Here is a 19,119-nt window from a genome sequence, read left to right as displayed (position 1 = left end):
AGTGTACGAGCCGAACATGAGGAGACATGTCACTACTCGGTGATGACACGACATGTCGCTTTCTACCGTTTTAAAAAAACAATTTAATCAAAGTTAGCATCAGTAAAATAACATGGACCAGCTGTAGATCAAGAGAGAGGAGAAACTAGTCGTCTCACAGTTCACACTTCCCCTTGATGACTAAGTTGACTTGATGGAGAGATCTGTGGCGTCACTTCGCATTTTCTTCGGGTCTTTGTCTCCATCTAGCGGCGAGTCAGTGCACTTCCTGCAGCAACACATCCAAAGGTCTGGGCTCCCCTCTCTAAAATCAGTCTTAGAGCTAGGACTGTATGGCAACATCTAAAGACAACAAAACATTCTCAACACGTTGTTTAGTTTAGATAACAAAGTAACTTTTTATTGTATATAAAAATACAAGTTAATTTGTCTTTATTGATCTCAGCCTCTGTGTGCTGCAGACACAGAGGACTGAGGCAAGAGTAGTCACGGTGTGAACAGCTAAAAACTGCAAAGGAAACACTTGAATCATGATGATTAGCTAGCCATGCCAGGTGTAATTTGACCTGCATACCTGGCATGGAGATATGTCTGCGTGGGACTGATAACGTGTGCAAGATATTCAGAACACTTGAGGCTCAAGTGGGCAAAATAAATCTGATAAACTTCAGTGCAAAATAAGTAACAAATTCTAAATATCAGATATACCAGGTGCAAAGCAGCATCAAGAAACGTTAACACTGAAACATAAGAGATGCATATACAAACATTCACTGTAGTGTGTGTGCGTGTGTATTTGTGTGTATGTGTATGTGTGTGCAAGATTGTCTATCCATGTTGTTGTGCATTGGGCTGTGGTGCATCACAGCTGGCTCAGCATCTGCAAAAAACGTGGGAGTGAGTGAGTCATCTCATGTAGTGAGTGATGGCTCGTAAGGTGTAAAGGAGAGCTGCTTGTAGGCGGGCTTCCATCACTATTAGGTTTGCATGAACCTGCAAGAAAAGAAAAAAGGGATGTCACTACTTTCAGGTTACTAGATGACACACTTTTAAGTCCTGTCTGTAATGATTTCTTTTTAAAGGCATTTAAAAAGGAAGGAAACCAGAGGACACGCTCAAATGTCAAAGGATTATTTCCCTTTCTGGAAGCTGCTTAAGAACGCGACATGTCAAAATGTCAAATGTTTCATTCACCGTGGCTTCAAAAGGCCAGGTCAGGTGCTGTTTGAACTCGCTCTTACCTTTTCAGAGTGTCTGAAGTGTCTCCAGAAGGCGTGGTAAATGCGTGCGGTGGTCTGCTCGGGGTGACAGGCCATGGTTTTGACAAACACCTTCAGAGAGCGCTCCAGCAGCACATTCACGCCACCGTAGTCGTAATCATCGTATCTACACAGGAACCAGATTAAAAAGGTTAGAGACCACAGAGACGACAGGAAACACTTTGAACAGATGTGTATCAGCGAGTTACACTGACCGGATCCCGTACAGACAGTGGATGTAGTTCCACAGAGCTTTTCTCAGAGTGTGAGTGTCCACACCTTCGTGCATGGCCATCCTGTGGTACGTCAAGTTGCTGACAACCTGCAGAGACAACATTTAATCTCACACATATGTAGCACAAAAAATAGTTTATAGTCACCAACCACTAATGAGATATGTAGGCCCACGTTATCTTCTGCAGATCCTAGTTTAAGCTACAAACATGTGCAACATGTACATTAGTTGTTGATTATGAGTTTACTTGTTCTTGTTTAAAAGTTGAGGGTACCTGAAATTTTTCATCCAGGAGCTGGCCCATGTCTGGCAGTAGTCTGTTGACCAGAGAGTAGCCGTGGTCCTCCCATGAGTAGTCCTGCACAGGTGACACACAGACATAAACAAAGAGCACGATGAATCAATGTACACGCACTGTAAAAAAAAAATATAGATATAGGTATCATTTGGATAATATCAATACTTCTTATCGCTTTGATAATTATCTATACTCTTAATGATACATTTATAATTAGAAAGTCATGATATGAAAAATTATGAAAAGTTAATTGATGAAATTTCACTCACGACAAAAGTTAATTTAGCAGTGGCTGTGCTGCTCGACTGACTTTGTTGGAATCATTTAGGAAGATAAATGAGGAGAGCTTAACCCGATGCAAACTGTGTCCTGAGTTAATAACTGCAGTCACTTAAATCTATGAACTGTTTATCTTCGTCTATGCACACAGAAATACAGGAGCAAGTGCATGGCAGGCTGTAAGGAATATTTGTCAGCGACATTTGGCTGCATTTGAATGTTACAGAAATAACGATAGCAGCACCGTTTGAGTATTACCAGTCAGGAACCAGTTCTAATTAAGTACTGGTCCCTGTATCAATCCGTAAAGAAGCATGAAGAACTAACTCTGGAACTCTGTCTGTAAAATATGAATACGGTTGAAAGGCTCTACCTGGGCTCTCATGGTGGGCGGTGACTGCTCTCCTCTGGGAGCAAAGTCTTCATATCTGAACTCTGGATCCTCCACCAGATGCAGCACCAGGTCAGGTGGTGCTCCTCGAACCACAGCTAAACAAAACAATAAACAGGAAGTAGTGAATAAGGAAATGGCAGCCAGGAGCATGATTCGAGCCAAAGGTGATGTAATGAGGCGTGTTCGCACCGGTTGGTATGCTCTCGCTCCTCTCCCTCTCAAAGCGAGTAACCATCTCCTCCTGCGTGCACTCCTCCTCCTCCTGCTGCTGCTGCTGCAGCTCCGCCATCCTCTTCATTAACACCTCCACCTCCATCGCTCCATCAACCAGCTACAGAACAAAAGAGAGAGGGTCTTTTAAACCACGTGACAAACTCTTCATTCCTGTGTCACATTGTTAAGTTTGGACCTGAGGTGAAAGAAATGACTGTTGGACCCACCTCTTGCCTGCCGTCCTCATGAGCGGGGCTGTGAGGGCTGTGAGGGCTGCAAGGAAGGTGCCCGGGTGACGGAGGTTGGAAGGTGTAACCTCCGATGTGGTCGGGTTCGGGGTTTAAGCCGCAGGCCCACACAAACGAGCAGAGCGAGTGAGCGTGTGCCATCAGGACCACAGCGTGTATGAGTTCAGCCAGCGACCAGCGAGGATCAGCTCCGGGGTACACCAGCTCCTGCAGGGCAGAGGGGAGGGGGCTGGGTAAGTGGGGCTTGTTTGATGGTGATGCCAGTTAAATATTTGGAGGTCACCACTTTCATTCAGACTGAAATACCTCGACAATTAAAGGATGGATTGCTGTAAAAAACAACAGGTTCTATAATCATTTTTTAAAATTTTTTTAAGTGTTGTTCACCAACCATGTCCACAATCTGAGTATGTAAATTATTCCACTTTAAAATGCCCTCAAGGCCTTCACAGTCCACTTAAATAACATTAGAATAGTGCAAACAATAGCCTCTAATAAAGGCAAACCTAAACCTGTAAGTGGTGACGCACATGCTGACGCTGATTCCCAAATATTAATGTATTGCTAAATAAAGATTAAACTATTACATGGGGAGTAGTGAGTGAGTCAATCAGTGAGTCTAAATCCAGTGTATTGAATCGTTTTTCTTAAAGAGAGCAGCAGAGTAAGAGACAGGGAGTGCGTGGGTGGTGTGTCTGACCTGGATGTGCTGCTGTGTGATGAGCCAGGGTCTGTGTGCCAGCAGCTTGTTGAGTGTCTGCAGGCTGCGGAGTTTGGTGGGAGCGCGCTCGAGGTCGCTCAGCCAGCTCTCCTCTCCTCCGGCCTCCAGGAAGCCCGCGCTGTGCTGCTGCACCAGGTACGGGCAGTGGTGCCGAGCCGCAGCCTGCGGAAACATCGGGAAGGGTCAACGAGAGGAAACAAACACGGCAGCACTGAACAGAAATAACAGCTCAATCAATGCTCAACTATATAATACACCTGTCTGTACTTATTAATATAAAGGGGTTAGAGGTTAAAGCAACTCAATTAGTCTAATGTTGGCATTTCTGAAGTAAAACTGAAGGCTAATGAGTCGTTATACGAGCGATGAGTCGTTAAATGTTAATGAGAGGACCACAGTCTTTGGCAGAACTGTTAGAAGCTCTCAGGAGCTGGACGACCCTCAAGAACAGAATGACCTGCCAAGTGCCGTTTGCATCCGTCTCTTTTCTCTTTACAACAACATTTGCACAAGTTCTACGACTTAAAACCTAAAAATACAATATTAAGGTGTGACTTTTCTAATGTAGTAAAAATTTACTCTTATGTGCATAACTTAACTTTAACCACTGTAGTATCCTTATATGCAGTTACAACTATTAAAAGGGGTATCTACAGAATTATTATTGATACATACAAGACTCTTAAATGCTCTGATACCGTGCGCTTCACCTGTAGATATACACGACCTTTGTGCGGAGTAAGAAGTAGTGCTGAGGGAAAGGGCTGTCTGACACCTAGGTGAAGCAGTGACCAAAATAAAAATACTGCGTACACTGAAACTGAAAATGTTTGTTTCTAAGTAGGACTCTTTTAAGTGGCTAAAGCACGTGGTACTCCTGATACAATCTGCAGCGGTGCTTAGCTTAGCTTCTGTGTAGGAACTCTGGCCGGCTTCTCCAAACAGGGGCCGTGCTGACTGTTATCTAAATTACGGAGGACATTCACTTTTGATAAGTACCTCATACAACTTATACAAAAAAAGTCACCACCTGAATTTAACTAAGCAAATAGGTAAGAGCCTTCCTTTGGAAATTTACTGCAGTGATGAATATGTTTCAGCTGGCAACAAGTTATCTAACCCTGACTGATGCAGTGAGCAGCTTCTCATTTCTTAAACAACCATGTCAGAAGACATATCCTGAGGTCGTGGAAAAGATGTGACTCTGTTTCAGAGGGGTGAAATTGTTGGCCTGTACCAAGCAAAGAAAAAAACTAAGGAGATGCTGAAATGACTAACACTGCGTTAAGAACTGTCCAACGCATTATTAAAACCTGGAAGGACAGTGGTGAACCATCATCTTCAAAAAAAATCTTGAATGATCGAACAAACGTTTGGAGAAATCAAATGGTAAAAAAATCAACAGTAGAACTCACGGCTGTGTTTAATAGTGAAAGTAAGAGCATTTCAACAAGCACAATGCGAAGAGAAGGCTTCAATTTGCTAGGGAGCATAAAGTTTGGACTCTGGAGCAAAGGTAAAGGTCATCTGATCTGATGAGGCCAGATTTACCCTGTTCCAGAGTGATGGGCGCATCAGGGTAAGAAGAGAGGCGGATGTGACGCACCCATCATTCCTAGTGCCTACCGTACACGCCTGTGGGGGCAGTGTTATGATCTGGGGTTGCTTCAGTTGCTTCAACGTTATGTGCCCAAAAAAATGAGGTCAACTGACTACCTGAATATACTGAATGACCGACCAGCGGCGGTTCAATGAAACATTAGAGTGTGTGACTTTTTTTTGGGCCGGGCAGTGTGTAAGAGCTGCAGCTGTGCTCACCCAGCTGTGACACTGCGAAGTTATTTTGGAATCACCTCACTCTGAGATGTTTTGGCCAATGATTTATTGTTCAGAGAAGTTGAACTGACTCCGGCTGTAAAGGCTTTTAGCTGCAGTGGAAACAGCATTATGTCAATATTAATATAAGTTTAAATCTGTAATATTGGTTTTGTCCAACTTAAAATGGAGCCAGGAACACTGCTACCGTTTAAAGCCAAAATGATTAGATGTGTGTATAAAAAGAAATCATAAAAACACTTTGGCACTCATAATTGGTCACAAAAACAGGAACTAATAAATGCCTAATCTGCCATTATTTTGAATGCCTCACTTTATACTTAACACTTAATATATTAGTAATACTTACACACTTTACTCACAGGCTTACAAATTAGATCAGAAAGCCGTGCAATGTTAATTCCTACATGACCAACAACATCACCTGTTTAATAAAATACTTTGACGTTATAGTACTTACTTAAGAAAAAGTGTTTTAGTCTTCACTGCAAATCAAAAAGGCCACTGTTAAGGTAACACTAGTATGCGTTATATAATTTACTCCCACATAATGTTAAATGTAAATATGAGGAAATAAACGTGTTAAAAAAGACTTTGCAGAACAATACACCAATCAACGCAAAAACATCCAATAGCTGCATCACATAAAGTTCTGTCCAGGTTTTATGTTGACTAACCGCTTAGTCAACACCGATTTGTTACAAGCTATGCAGCTACAGTTAGTGATAAAAGGACGACAGCCTCATTGGGAGGTTATTGTGTGGCTACAGTTAGGAAAACATGCTGAGACTAACCTCCCTTTGCACAAACATTCAGACAATGGAATTCATCATCTACTGATACTAAAAATAGAAAACCTCAGGATTACAAAAACTGTGTGAAATGGCTCAAAACCACACAATCATGTCTCTATATAAGCTGTCTTTTTGGATTGTTTGCAAATTTGTTTTGTTGCCGTTTAGTAATTTGTGCTGTACTCTACTTTTGTCTTGTATAATGTTTGCAGAGAGACGAAAGAAAACTTAAGTAAGTAATCAAAGAATGTTATGTAGCCTCGACACAGACACAGGGTTCATTGTTCCTGCAGATGCTGCACATTGGTCGTGTTTTGGAAACTGCTGACTCTATCTTATATACACTTGATTCCAAAATCGTCTACAGAACTTTCACAGACCTTCTATTTAAAAACGTGTTAACGTATACTTAAAAGAGGAACAGGTTTTGATTGATGACACTGTATATAAAGGTTTCTTACCATAACAGCAATGTAATGCCTCCAGTGACGAGGCAAGGGGCCGTCCAGCTCCAGCAAAGCATGCTGGGTCCTCAGGAAGCAGCTGAGGTAAGCAGGGTGCAGCGCCATCACCGTGGTGATGTGGTCCACGCGACCGGATGAAAGAAAAGATTCGATGAGGATGTCCTTGTCCGGGCCTTCTTTCAACATCTAAAGAGGAAGAGTGAGACAGCACAGGTTCAAAACCAAGCAACCCGGTCAGCTCAAGTCAAATATTATTCATACAACTGAACTACAAACATATTTTTAGTGGGCTTGAGGACACATTGGCCAGGATTCACTTAAAAATATTTCACTTATTGCCTCATATAATCAGGCTTGAAGAGTTGACTTAACACTCCCAATTTCTCCAGTGGAAATCTTGGAGTGAGTCACAAATTAAATCGGCATTTTCAGCCATCAGCTTTGGCAACACATGTCTGCTGTTGCTTCTCTTCATATAATGAAGCAAAGGCACCTCAGTATTGCAGCAGAAAAGTGAGCGACACTGCAACAAGCCCAGTAATATCTTGGGATTAGACATAGAGGCCAGATTTGTGATGCTAAATTGAGTAGATTCTTATTGTTAATCAAATATAGCAGTTAATATATTTAATGATTGAGCCCCTTTACTATTTGTGAATAAATAGACTTTAAAAACAAGACGTACACACCTCTTTTGCATGGATGAAGCCACTTGGACCTAAGGCCAGAGCCCGAGGGACTTGAACTCCCTGTTCCTAGTGTAAACAAGAAGGACACATTATGATACAGTGACATAACATACATTTCCTTACTTGATGATTCAAATGATTCAATCTATTAAACGTGCAAAAATTGTGAAACATGCTCATCACATTAGTCATTAAATAGCTTGTATTCTCTGATCAACATTCAAAATCGTAACAACAAACAGCAGCGAATTCTCACAACTGAGTGATGACAACTAACACGTTTGGCACTAAAATGCCAACCTCTTTTAAAAAGGCCTAACTTTTTTTAGATAAAACACATGACCTTTGACCCAATTTTTTAAAAATGCTTTCAGAAACACACTTAATGGTTAGTATCAATTATTCAACCATGTATTTCTCTTTAAACCTCAGATGATCAGAATGATTATTAGGAGCAAAATTAGGGATATCTGCAGCCAGCTTCAACCTCCTTGAACTTGACCAGACCTACTTAGTGTAGCAGCTGTACTGTAACAGGAGAGACCCGTTTCATAACTTGCAGCCCATAAAATCTGTAACCAAGCCGTGCGTAGAAACTCACCGACATCATCGGCAGGCCGGCAGCACAACACCACCACCAAGTCACCGCTTTATATTTCCAACAGATCAGAAAAATAAACTGAATATGCGCCACTCGTAGCCTGACTGTTATTTGTTTCTAGAAGCTACAGTGGGCAGTGAAATGAAGACCCGGGGGTGTGTCCCCGTGTGTTTTTCACAGCGCCGGGAGGGGGCGTGTCCGGCCTGCTTGTTTTTGTGCACACCGCAGCGGAGTCTTGCATCACCTCCGACAGTTCAACGTCTGATGAAACATCCAGCAATCTGACAGAAAAAGTAATCAGCCGATAGCCACGGCTGATATGCTACAGGGTTATCAATATAAATAATCAATCATTCACCCACTAAATATATATTAAGTTTAACCATTATAGTAGAGATAGCGTGATCTTTACTCGGTGGTCTGCAGACATTATGAAACAGAGAGGACCATGAATCTTTAAAGATTACCTGTGCGGTTCGCAGCAGCTCGGTTGCTCTCCCTCGCACCTCCTGCAGCGGACACGACCGTGACAGGCGAAGCAGATGTAGGAGTGTTTGTTTACTCAGCCGTGCCGAACCGGGTCGGTCCAGTTGTAAGCACATCCGGACTTCTTGGCTCAGCTCCTCCAGAGCCGCTGCTCGCTCCTCTTCGTCCCTGCTGCACAGCCGAGCTAAACTTTTAACAGCCGGGTTCAGCTCGGATTCTGACTCGGACTGGTGCCGTCCCGCTCGGCCAGAACCGGACACTCGTCCCGGAGTGTTTTCTCCATTAGCCTTGCGGGTAACACTTGCCGGGGGATTATTCGCCATCTCTTGCTCTGGTCCCGAAGCACCTGGATTGAATTATCTTCTGCTAACTCCTGTTAGCCGAATTAACGTAACCGTTAGCTTGATGTGAACGTTGGGTTTCTCAACTGCCAAACACTGGAGGTGTCTGTTGCCTGTCTTCATTCACTGCGCAGTTATCGGTTCCGCTAATCATTAACACCGTCGGACCACCTTCAAAGCCTTCTCACTCCGGCTTCCTGATAGAAAGAAAGTCTGCCGGGTAGCGAGAGAGTTAGCTTAGCTGCTGTTAGCAGATGCTGCAAACTGTTCTAGCAGCGTATTTAGACGATGGCTCGGTTCAAAAAACACTGTAAGCCAGTGGTTTGTGTTTTGACTGGACTCCCAGACTAGAGGACAACCTATTTCAAGTTCAAAACCAGCTTTCATGAGCTACTGCGACAAGAATACAGCTAGACACACTGGTTTCGTTCAGCTGTTCTGAATTGGGCAGCATTTTCGCTTCCTGTATGACGTAACGTGACGTATATAAAACTTTTCACTAACGAGCTCGAGCTGCTGCAACGCAGGGTGCATTCATTCATTTCTATTTAAACAGTAAATAATACACATTAGCAGCATTAAAATTACTTATTTGAAAAATATAGTAAGAGTGTTAATTTTCGGACTTACTTATATTTTACTTTGTTATCGCCTTCAGCATTAAGTTGTATGTAAATGTCATGTTAAAACTTCGGCTATAAAAACTTGGTAATTTAATGTATAAACTGTACATATACTTGGATGTCTACAATATTTATCAAAAACAGCCTTCTGGTTCAGATGACATTAGCTATGGTGTTTACTTCTAAAGCCCATTAATCTATTCTTTAATCAATTAATTTTAGTGTGAAAATGTCAACACTTACCAGAGCCCAAGGCAATTAAACTTACTCCGGCCTTCATTTTTCAATACGAAACAGCAGCACAGCTGCATATTGAGCATTTATAATGCTTTTAACAGCAGACTTTTGTTTTTGTCTGCTTAGAAAAAAAATCACCAACATTAAGGGATAACTTATTCATTTTGTTTCAGTCAAATAAATTATTACTGTTCTTTCTCTGCTATCTGAAGCAAGTGTACACTTTTCCTTGACAAGGTAGCTCACAAATCCACTCGAGTATGAATCCAGTTCTGATAGTTCTTTTCACTGCTCTCCATAAATGTTACTACTTAACAGACTGTATGCAGATTGAGGATACAGTTGAAAGGTAAAAGGACTACCCCTGTTGATAGCTATGACAATGAACTGAAACTGTTTACCATTTTGCTGCAATCACCTGTGAAGGCCTTGTGGTCCTTTGAGCCCACATTTTGAAGTGAAGGCCACAGGAATATTCTATATACTTTTTATATTTATTTGTCTTTAATTATTGACTAACAGTGTAAAAGTAAGAATTTCCTTATGTTCATTTGTGTCTGTGATGTTAATTTGGCATACAATTGTTTCACAATGTTTAAATTGTACTTCCTGAATCACCTTTATTTAGGAAAATAAAAACATCAATGGTGTACCCTGATCAAACATATATCTCATGTTAAATTAACTGTATATATTTAAATATATACCATATAAAATATTAGATACCTTTGTGTGGGGGTTAAAGAAGAGAGTCTTCAGATATGTGATGAGAGAAAAAAAGATGACAGATATAAACAGACAAAGTGAGGATGATGTGCTGCTCCGTTAGACATGACGAGACACAGACACACACTGGCAGCAACAAAGAAAAAACCCTTCAGCGTACCGTTTCCCTATGAGGGAAGACTTTTATTAACAAACACACAGGCTGGCTATGGAGGATGACCTTCGGAGCGCGCACACACAAAGGCGTGGTCCCCATGGCAACCAGCGCTTCGTGTCCCAGGAGACCCAAGGGTGGAGGAGCCGGGTTAGAGTGAGGAGGGGGGCGGAGCCCAAGATGCAAGCAGAGGTCAGGGGTCACACACACACGCACAACCGAGGTTCCTCTTCAATATTTTGCAGGAAGTAAAAAGAGTGTTTGTGTGTGTGTGTGTTTGTGTGTGTACATGGGTGTGTGTGTAGATGTTTAGTGAGGAGTGGGATGTGAGTCCTCAGACGATTTTGTTCTCCAGCAAGGCGATCCTCTTTGACATACTATCTAGTAAGAGTTTGTCAAGGACAGCAACAATGAGACAGAAAACACAACAAAAACATTAAAACATCAAAGATTCACGTGTTGTAAAGGATATATTTTTTTGTTAGCGCCTGGAGGGCATCTTCTACTTTCTTTTGGAACTTTACAAGGGAGTCGCATTCACAAGGATCCTCCTCTGTGGGAACAGAAAGCACAAGTTCATGTTTGAGTTTTTGTACCAGTATACAAGGAATAATAAACAGTTATATCACATAATATAAACGTGTCTAATCATCATGTGTGACCTTGACAGATGTTAATCTGCAGCTTCTTGGCGATCTGGGTCATCGCCTTGAAGTCGGCAGTGTAGAAGTAGTGCTCTCCAGTCGGCTCGGAGGCAATCTCTTTCAGCTCATCCTCCACTGCGTTGCCAACTCCCACAGCGTACATCTTGAAACCTGTAACACAAACGCTCGCAGGTTCATCTGACTGGTAGAAGTAGTCTATTTATTGTATCTACTACACACATGCTTTAAGAAGTTATCAGTCTTTGTCTTACCGTTCTCCTTTGCCTTCTTGGCAGCATCTCCAATGTAGTCCTGGCTGCGTCCGTCAGTGAAGACGATGCCCACCTTGGTGACTCCAGGTCGTGCGCCGTGACCGGGGCTGAAGCTGCTGTCTGACAGGTAGCGCAGAGCCTGACCTGTCATGGTTCCCCTCTCCATGTAGGCCATCTTTTTCACAGCGTCCTTCAGGTCCTTCTTGTTGTTGAAGCGACCCAGGGGGAACTCCTGCAGGAGGGAGATTGGAAGATTATGTTTGATGTGGAAGAGGAGGAAAGTGATTATCGGGTGAGACTTCACAGACTCGTACCTGTCTGACTGAGCTGGAGTACTGCACCAGTCCCACGTGGGCCTTGCTGTCAGATACGTCCAGTTTGTCGACGATCTGGTTAATCCACTTCTTGACCAGCTCGAAGTTCTCAGGACGGACGCTCTTAGAGCCATCGATCAGGAACACCACGTCTGTCGCAGAGTTGCTGCAAGCTGGTTTTGTCAGATGCACAACGGAGTGTGTTACTTTGAGAGCACGGTGACCACACATGAACTAACACCTACACACACACTCACCACTGCAGCTGCGACCATTGTCCATGAGGGTAAAGCCTTCTTTGCAGGCACACTTGTATGATCCGGGGCTGCTGATGCATACCTGCTCACAGTCGTGATCCCCAGTGGCACACAGGTCCGACACTGTGTGTGTGTGTGCATGCAGAACACACACGTGCACACAGTAGATTATATGTAGAGGCACACACACGCACAGAAGGGGGGAGGGTGGTTGGGGTTAGGAGGAGAGAATAAATCTATGTCAGTTTAATATGGGATGAACTAGCATTATTTTTTAATGATCCACTGTGACCTGCACTTTAAACTTGTTTTTATGTGTGTATGATGCATGAATCCAGTGGATCCTTAAAACAAACAGGTGGAAAAGATTGGAGAAGCCTCGATAAGCAACGTCCCTTTGTCTGGTTTTAAAAGTGAGGCACAGGCTCGTCCAATAACAATCCAACACTGCCATCATGCAGCTCTGCCCTCAGAGAACACATCTGCAGCGTGATTGGCTGCTGAAAGCGCGTGGCAGACAGCAGTCACAAACTGCCGCAGACCGGGAGAGCCAAAGGGCGTCGCTAATTAGAAGTTTAATGATTGTCACTAATGGATCGGTAATTACACAGAGATCAGTCTCGCCTCCCGACTCAAGAACAGGAGCGAATTTCCTTCCAAGAGGTTGTTCCTGCCCTGATGTCCTCGTGCTCTGGGGATATTTAATGAATGTTTGAATGAGTGAACATATTGTCGTATTGTTGAGGACAAAAGGGAGGAAACTGTGTTGGAATGAAAAGATGACAGTCCTGACACCTTACCCTCGGTATAGGGGGGCAGCAGACGGCTTTCTCCACAGGGATGACGGATTATGATGACAAAAATTTCCATAACCACCGACTAACCCATGTTTTATTCATCTCTCCCTCTAATTTTATTAAAATAAACCTTTTTCCTTCCTCTACCCTCCTATCTTACCACAGAAGGCCTCCTGGAACTTCTTGGTGAGCTTCTCGATGACGCTGTAGCTCTCTACGTAGTCCACGTGGTCGTCCAGAGGATCACTGGCCATCTGCCGCAGGGTGCTCATGTCCACGCGGCCCACACCGATGGCAAAGATCTCAATACCAGCATCCCGAGCGCGCTGAGCCACTTCCTTCACGTTGTCTTGGGGACGCCCGTCTGTCACAATAATGGCAACCTGTGAAGGAAAGGGAGGAAAGTTAGTGAAAAATCCTCATCAGAATTATAAAGCATGTTGAATTGTGTGTTTGAAGTGTTTGACCTTGCTGATGTCAGGAGATTTTACGCGAGCACCCTCGCCCTCGCTGAACGCCACATTGAGGGCAAACTGGATGGCCAGACCGGTCATGGTTCCAGTGGACAGGGGCTCGATCTTTGTCACAGCCTTCACCAGTCCAGCTTTGGTGCGGTGCGTCTTCAGAGACACCTGCAGTTGCATAATAGCATCGTTAGTGATATTGAAGTCTGACAAACTTAACTCAGTGCTGTTGCAGAATGTCCGGGCCACATACCTCGTTCTTGACGCGGCTGGCGTAGTTGACGACACCCACACGGGTGGCATTGGGTCCGACGTCCAGCCCCTCAATGACCTTAGCGAGGAAGACCTTGACCTGCTCGAACTCTGAAGGGCGAACGCTCCGGCTGCTGTCGATGATGAACACAATGTCTGTGGGACGTGTTTTGCACAAACCAGCCGCTGCACATGAAGAGACAGGAAGTGGATTATTATGTAATCATGCCTAACAGTTTTCATAACAAATGCACATCCATAAAATTATCAGGAAATGCAGATGGATAACGTTGATGAAGACGGGGGAGAAAGGGGGAGGGTGGGAGGAGCACGGGGTGAACGGAGGTATTGAGAGAAAGAGGGAGGGCGGAGAGGATGGAGGCTGCTGAGAAAGTGGGAGGCAACTGAAAAACAGGATGCAGGGCTCAGAGAGATGGAGAAATGCTTGGCCAGAAAAACAAAGATGAAGGGCAGAGAGATCAAATGAGAAGTCGCCAACTGAGAAAAACACTTCACATCATAATATTAATATGCTATTATTAGAATGGCGACTATTATCATCTTGATTCAAATGTTTTTGCTGAACAACTGTTCATCTGATGGGTTTAATGTATGTAGAAGAGTCTGTGTTAGAATCTGGTATCAATACTAATAATATTAATAATAAAGATCGACAGTTTGTAAGAGAGAGGATGTTTTGAATTATCAGTGATGGTCCAGGCATCTGTGGCCTTGTAAATGTTTAAACTTCAAATGTTCCCTTTCAGTCGCTCAGTACAACACGTTAAGTACGGGATATCACACCCTTACTTTATGTGTCGTGCCTCCTTCCTCTCCTTCACGGAACAGAAGTTACAGTCATAACATTTCATTATAACATCCTTGTTCTCCCTTCTCACCCTTCACCTCTCTCCCTCCCTTCAACTAACTTCTCCATCACACACACACACAAACACACACACATTACACACACAGAGAGTACCAACTGCCTGTGACTGTGCACGTACACCAACATCCAACGACCACAAAGCAACACAAAAAACTTCTGCTGCCTTTCAAACTGCCTGACTAATAACTTCTAATCATTACCTCTAATTATTAAATACCCAAAGACGCCAAAAAATATAGGAATCGATTTAATTGCAGGATTATATTCTTTCATGTTAAACAAAATAATCACAGATTTGAAACCAATTTCAAATTAAAAGTTTATTACACTAAAGAAATATTTGACTTTTCATTTAGACATTTAGAGGAATATGTCTCTTGAATTTTGTTACTGCTGCATGTAGTCAAGTACTCATCATTTTGATCATGTGTTCAGAGTATAAGGAGTAAAAACTCAAAATCATCAGACACTGGAGTTAGGATCAGCTTTAAGGGTTAAAGGTCATCATTCTCACCCATGGCGGCGGCCGTGCGGAGGTCCACGGGGGCTTGAGCACCTACAAGGCCGAGCAGCAGCAGGAACAACAGCGGGGAGGGCGTCATGGCGACGGCGACAGAGGGGTGACGAGTGCACACGGGGGTCCAAGCGCGTCCGCAGACGGTCCTAGAGTGAGAAGCCGGAGGGGAGACAGAGCAGAGGCGAAGGGAGTTCCACGCGAGGGGTACAGCCACAAAGTGAGACTGAGTGACTCTGAGCTGCAGGTTATCAATGCAACTGCTTCACACACTCGGCCCACAGACAGCCCCCCTCTGTAGCTGCAGTGTGTGTGTAAATGTGTGTGTGTCTGTGGGAAAGAGAGGGAAATACCTGCTCTGGGAGGACCTAAAATGGTGGGCAGGGAAAGACAAACACACCTTGATATGGCTAGGATGGACAGGTATGAGTGTGTGTGTAAGAGAGAGAAGTAAGATGTGTGTGCGCTCCAGTACCTGAGTGTGTACAGTATGTGTGTGTCTGGCTGGGGGTACAGGAGCGGCTGGGGTTTGGTGCAGAGTGCGCGCCAACGCAGCCGCCCCAGGTTGGATTTGGCCAAAGCTCAAATAAACACCAACATGAATTCCTCTTTTCTCCTCCGTGTTCCCTCGTATAGCAAACACACATTTATGGTGCGGAAGTGAAGGAGGGCTGCCGTACACAGCCCGCAGTGTTCCTGCTGCTCTGCACGTTGGGATGTGTGCGTGTGTGTTTTTGCATAAGCATGCATTTCTGTATAACCTGAAAGTATACAAGCCAATTCCTGGATTCTGAAGTTCAGCTCAGTTCAGTGCTCCTGAATTATATGAAACATTTATCAGTCCAATCCCAAATCTAAAACTTTGTCAACTCCATTTAGTAGATTTTTAAAACCTAACGTTTATTTAAGTATTTTTATTTTAGATATTTTTTTGGCTTTTTTTGCCTTTATTAGATAGGACATGAGTAGAGTGGAAACAGGAAGAGAGTGGGGATGGCATTCAGCCAAGGGTCAGAGTTGGTCCAAAGCCGCTGCATCGAGGACTAAGCCTATGTACATGGGGTACATGCCTTAGCCGCTCAGCTAAACCGGTACCACAACTCAATATATAGTTTGAGTAGATATGTTACGATCCCGATACCGAGACATGACTATTGGCCGACACCTGATAGGAGTGTGATAAAAAAATATCCATTTAATTGACGGAAAAACAGTGTTTGCTAACATTTAGCTAGCTCTGACTGACATTATACTCTCTGTTAGCATCGGTATGTTGTTGTTTGTTATCGTCACATGATAATTTACCTGAAACCAGTTGATTTATTGTAGGGATAATAAATAATGGTATCGGATCACTGTGTTGACAGTATCCGTTACCGATATCGCTACTCATACTAATACTGGAATCTGTATCGGAACAACTCTACTTATATGTAACATTTTTAAAGATTTTTTTAAACCTCACACTTGACTTTTATATAGTCTAGATCAAATTTTCCGAAGAACAGATCATAAAAACTTGAAATTAAAACTTAAGATTCCTTAATTGCGACCAGATCAAAAATGAAACCATTTCCTTTCACCCTGATCTTCTTCCCGCCTGTTTCTCCGCTGTCAGGTAGGCAGCGGGCCCCAGCGGAGTAAACACGCTTTCATCAACACGCTCACATACACATCTTTAATCTCTGTAAAGGGTCCACATACAGACCCGCATAGAGACCCCTCTTTTTCCCTCCAACATCCCGCTCCACCCGACCCAACCCTGCATTCCTCTACACCTCCCCTTCCTCCTCCTCCTCCACACACACACACCTCCGTCCACACACGACCTGAACAAGCCGCAATTGAGGGGGCAGTCTGGGAGGGAGGGGGGAGGAGTTGGGGCTCGGGCTGTACAGTAACTAACCAGACAGATTTCCTACTGAACTGAACAAGCTGTAAAATCAACAGTATGTGTGTGTGTGTGTGTGCGTTATGTTGTTGATGGGGTGAAGATGAAAGTTTGGAGATGTTATTCCTGGACAGCGTGTCATCTCTGGGAGTGGGCCATTTGGCTTATAAGAGGAGACACGTACACACACACACACATCCACGCACAAGCATATACAGCACATTCACAAACATACACACACAGGTTATGCAACCTCGTCTGCTTGGCAGGCAGGACAAACACAAACATAAGCGGGGAGCTGGATGAGCTTTCCCTACATCCATCAGCATTTGGGCGACTGTTTCATATAAATTCACTAATTTCTCATCCTGTGTTTACTTTCGATGAGAGTGTCAGAGTGATAGACGACGACTGTTGAGGTGTGAGTGTTCAGAAAAAAGGCCCGAATGTGTCGAAACTGATACGAATCACAAGCTGCTCTGTGAATTCAACATGCTGTTACAATACTAGAGAGTCTGTGCGTATAAAATATTTAGGGTGGCATCCTAAACGTTGACAGTTGAATTTCTGCACTTTTGTGTCGTAGCTGCGTCATTGTACAGAGTAACAGAGCAGCAGCAGCACGGCTGGCTGTAAACTTCACAAAAACATTCTCAAAATGAGCCTTCAGTGTACGTCATTCACCAGGTAACCAGGAGCCAATTAATTGGTCTACTGCTCTGCAAAATAATTGGCAATATAAAACACGTAATGAAGGAAATTCACACTAAAATTCAGAGCCTCTCTAATGCTTTTTGGCGAAGCTTTGGTGCCTGTTGGCTGAATTGCCGCTAGCTTTAGCTCAGCTTGTTTTTCTGATAACATAAGATCCAGACGGTCAACGACAAACTCTCTTCATCCGGTTAAACGTTATATATTAAAAACATCGACCTAACTACTCCAGCAGTTTGGTCTATGTGTAAAACATTACACTCAGGTAGGCTGATACAGGTGTGTAATGTGACTCTGAAATTTAAAAAGAAGGTGGAAACAGTGGAAGCTAAACGATGAACGGCCAAATCCTATAAGACAGGTGGAGCTCCCAAAATCACTATTGTTCAGTTCATATGTTAAAGCTACAACTCATTTTTTAATTATGTATTTAGTCTACAAAATGTTTCTATAAATGATTTATAAATACAACAGTTCGTTCCGACCAAGTAATCTGATTGGATAAGAGGCATTCCATGACATCACTGGGACTTTTCACTCTGTGTATCACTCCGCCTCAGCCAGGTGTTCTGAATACTGTTAATTAACATTACAGCAGACGGTGTATGTCGACATTAATTAAGCTGGTACCTCTGATCACACAGCAGACACACAGACGATTTCACTGGCAACAGCCCAATAATGAAACAGGTTTCATTTACAGTCACGTAAAACAGAGAAAGCAGCAACTGCTCTCATCTGAGAATCTTAAAATAGTGACTGTTTGTCATTATTGGCACAAGCAATCATTTAAAAATGAAACTTTATCATACCACAAGAAAATACCAGAACTTTACTGGTTAGAGCTTCTCAAAGTAGAGATGCACGATATTGGATTATTTGCCAATATCCAATATGCCGATATTTTCCAACCCTTTTTGCCAATTGGGACACCAATTTGTTAGGCACATAATTGCAGAGGACATCAAGTATCCCCTGCAGTGGAATTGCTGCAGTGGAGCTCTTATTGTAGTGGCCAAAGCCTGCCATAAATCAGACATCTTGCACCCTTCTTCACGCTTGACAGAAGAGGCGAGGTGGAGGCATTGCGCGCACACTCGCGCCGAGTTCATGTTGTAGCATTACGTCAAGCTTTTTTAGGGAATCAACGAGCACTGCAGAATTAAAGTGTTGTTTTATCAGCTGAATATATCGTCAGAAAAATGATATATCTGTCGATGCTGATATGTCATTTTCAAGATATAATCTGCACCGATAACCGATAACGCGTTGATATCATGCATCCCTATGTCACACGTGAATTTTCTACTGGTATTCTTCTTTATTGAGATGAGATTAGTTATTTAGATGCATTTGTGTTTAGATAATTGGTTGGAGAATTTAATGACATGAATATGAGCTCTGAGAAAATGTTTTACTGATGTTCTACAAACCAAACAAACTATCAATTCAGAAAAAAAAATACATATTTAATCAATAATAATGAAAAAAGTATGAATTGCGGCCCGAGATGCAT

The 19,119-nt window shown here is 43.2% G+C and overlaps 2 protein-coding genes across 3 annotated transcripts; both read right to left on the bottom strand.

Annotated features, from left to right (window-relative positions):
- Window positions 1-434: 434 nt before the first annotated feature.
- On the bottom strand, window positions 435-9,286 carry sesn2 (sestrin 2). Of its 2 annotated transcripts, none has more exons than XM_069681327.1 (11): window positions 8,499-9,286; window positions 7,431-7,496; window positions 6,739-6,927; window positions 3,627-3,809; window positions 2,906-3,133; window positions 2,655-2,796; window positions 2,445-2,560; window positions 1,769-1,852; window positions 1,475-1,581; window positions 1,242-1,386; window positions 435-993 (listed from the first exon to the last, which is right to left on the bottom strand). In XM_069681327.1, the coding sequence occupies exons 1-11, from the start codon at window positions 8,838-8,840 to the stop codon at window positions 907-909; spliced, it is 1,689 nt and encodes a 562-aa protein (XP_069537428.1). In that variant the 5' UTR covers window positions 8,841-9,286; the 3' UTR covers window positions 435-906. The 2 variants fall into 2 exon arrangements, with proteins under 2 accessions (XP_069537428.1, XP_069537429.1); XM_069681328.1 differs by lacking the exon at window positions 8,499-9,286 and adding an exon at window positions 8,032-8,116.
- A 1,315-nt stretch (window positions 9,287-10,601) lies between these two features.
- matn1 (matrilin 1) lies at window positions 10,602-15,128 on the bottom strand. The gene is made up of 10 exons (XM_069681437.1): window positions 15,002-15,128; window positions 13,600-13,784; window positions 13,350-13,514; window positions 13,043-13,265; window positions 12,086-12,208; window positions 11,829-12,001; window positions 11,515-11,746; window positions 11,261-11,413; window positions 11,071-11,151; window positions 10,602-10,982 (listed from the first exon to the last, which is right to left on the bottom strand). The coding sequence occupies exons 1-10, from the start codon at window positions 15,087-15,089 to the stop codon at window positions 10,933-10,935; spliced, it is 1,473 nt and encodes a 490-aa protein (XP_069537538.1). The 5' UTR covers window positions 15,090-15,128; the 3' UTR covers window positions 10,602-10,932.
- Window positions 15,129-19,119: the final 3,991 nt, after the last annotated feature.

This window comes from Semicossyphus pulcher, unplaced genomic scaffold (genome assembly GCF_022749685.1).
Source record: "Semicossyphus pulcher isolate SPU_LCO1_2020_fin unplaced genomic scaffold, fSemPul1.0.p SCAF_5, whole genome shotgun sequence".
Classification (NCBI taxonomy): Eukaryota; Metazoa; Chordata; class Actinopteri; order Labriformes; family Labridae; genus Semicossyphus; species Semicossyphus pulcher.
The sequence above is the reverse complement of the archived record's forward strand: the minus strand, read 5'-3'. Positions and strand labels throughout refer to the sequence as shown.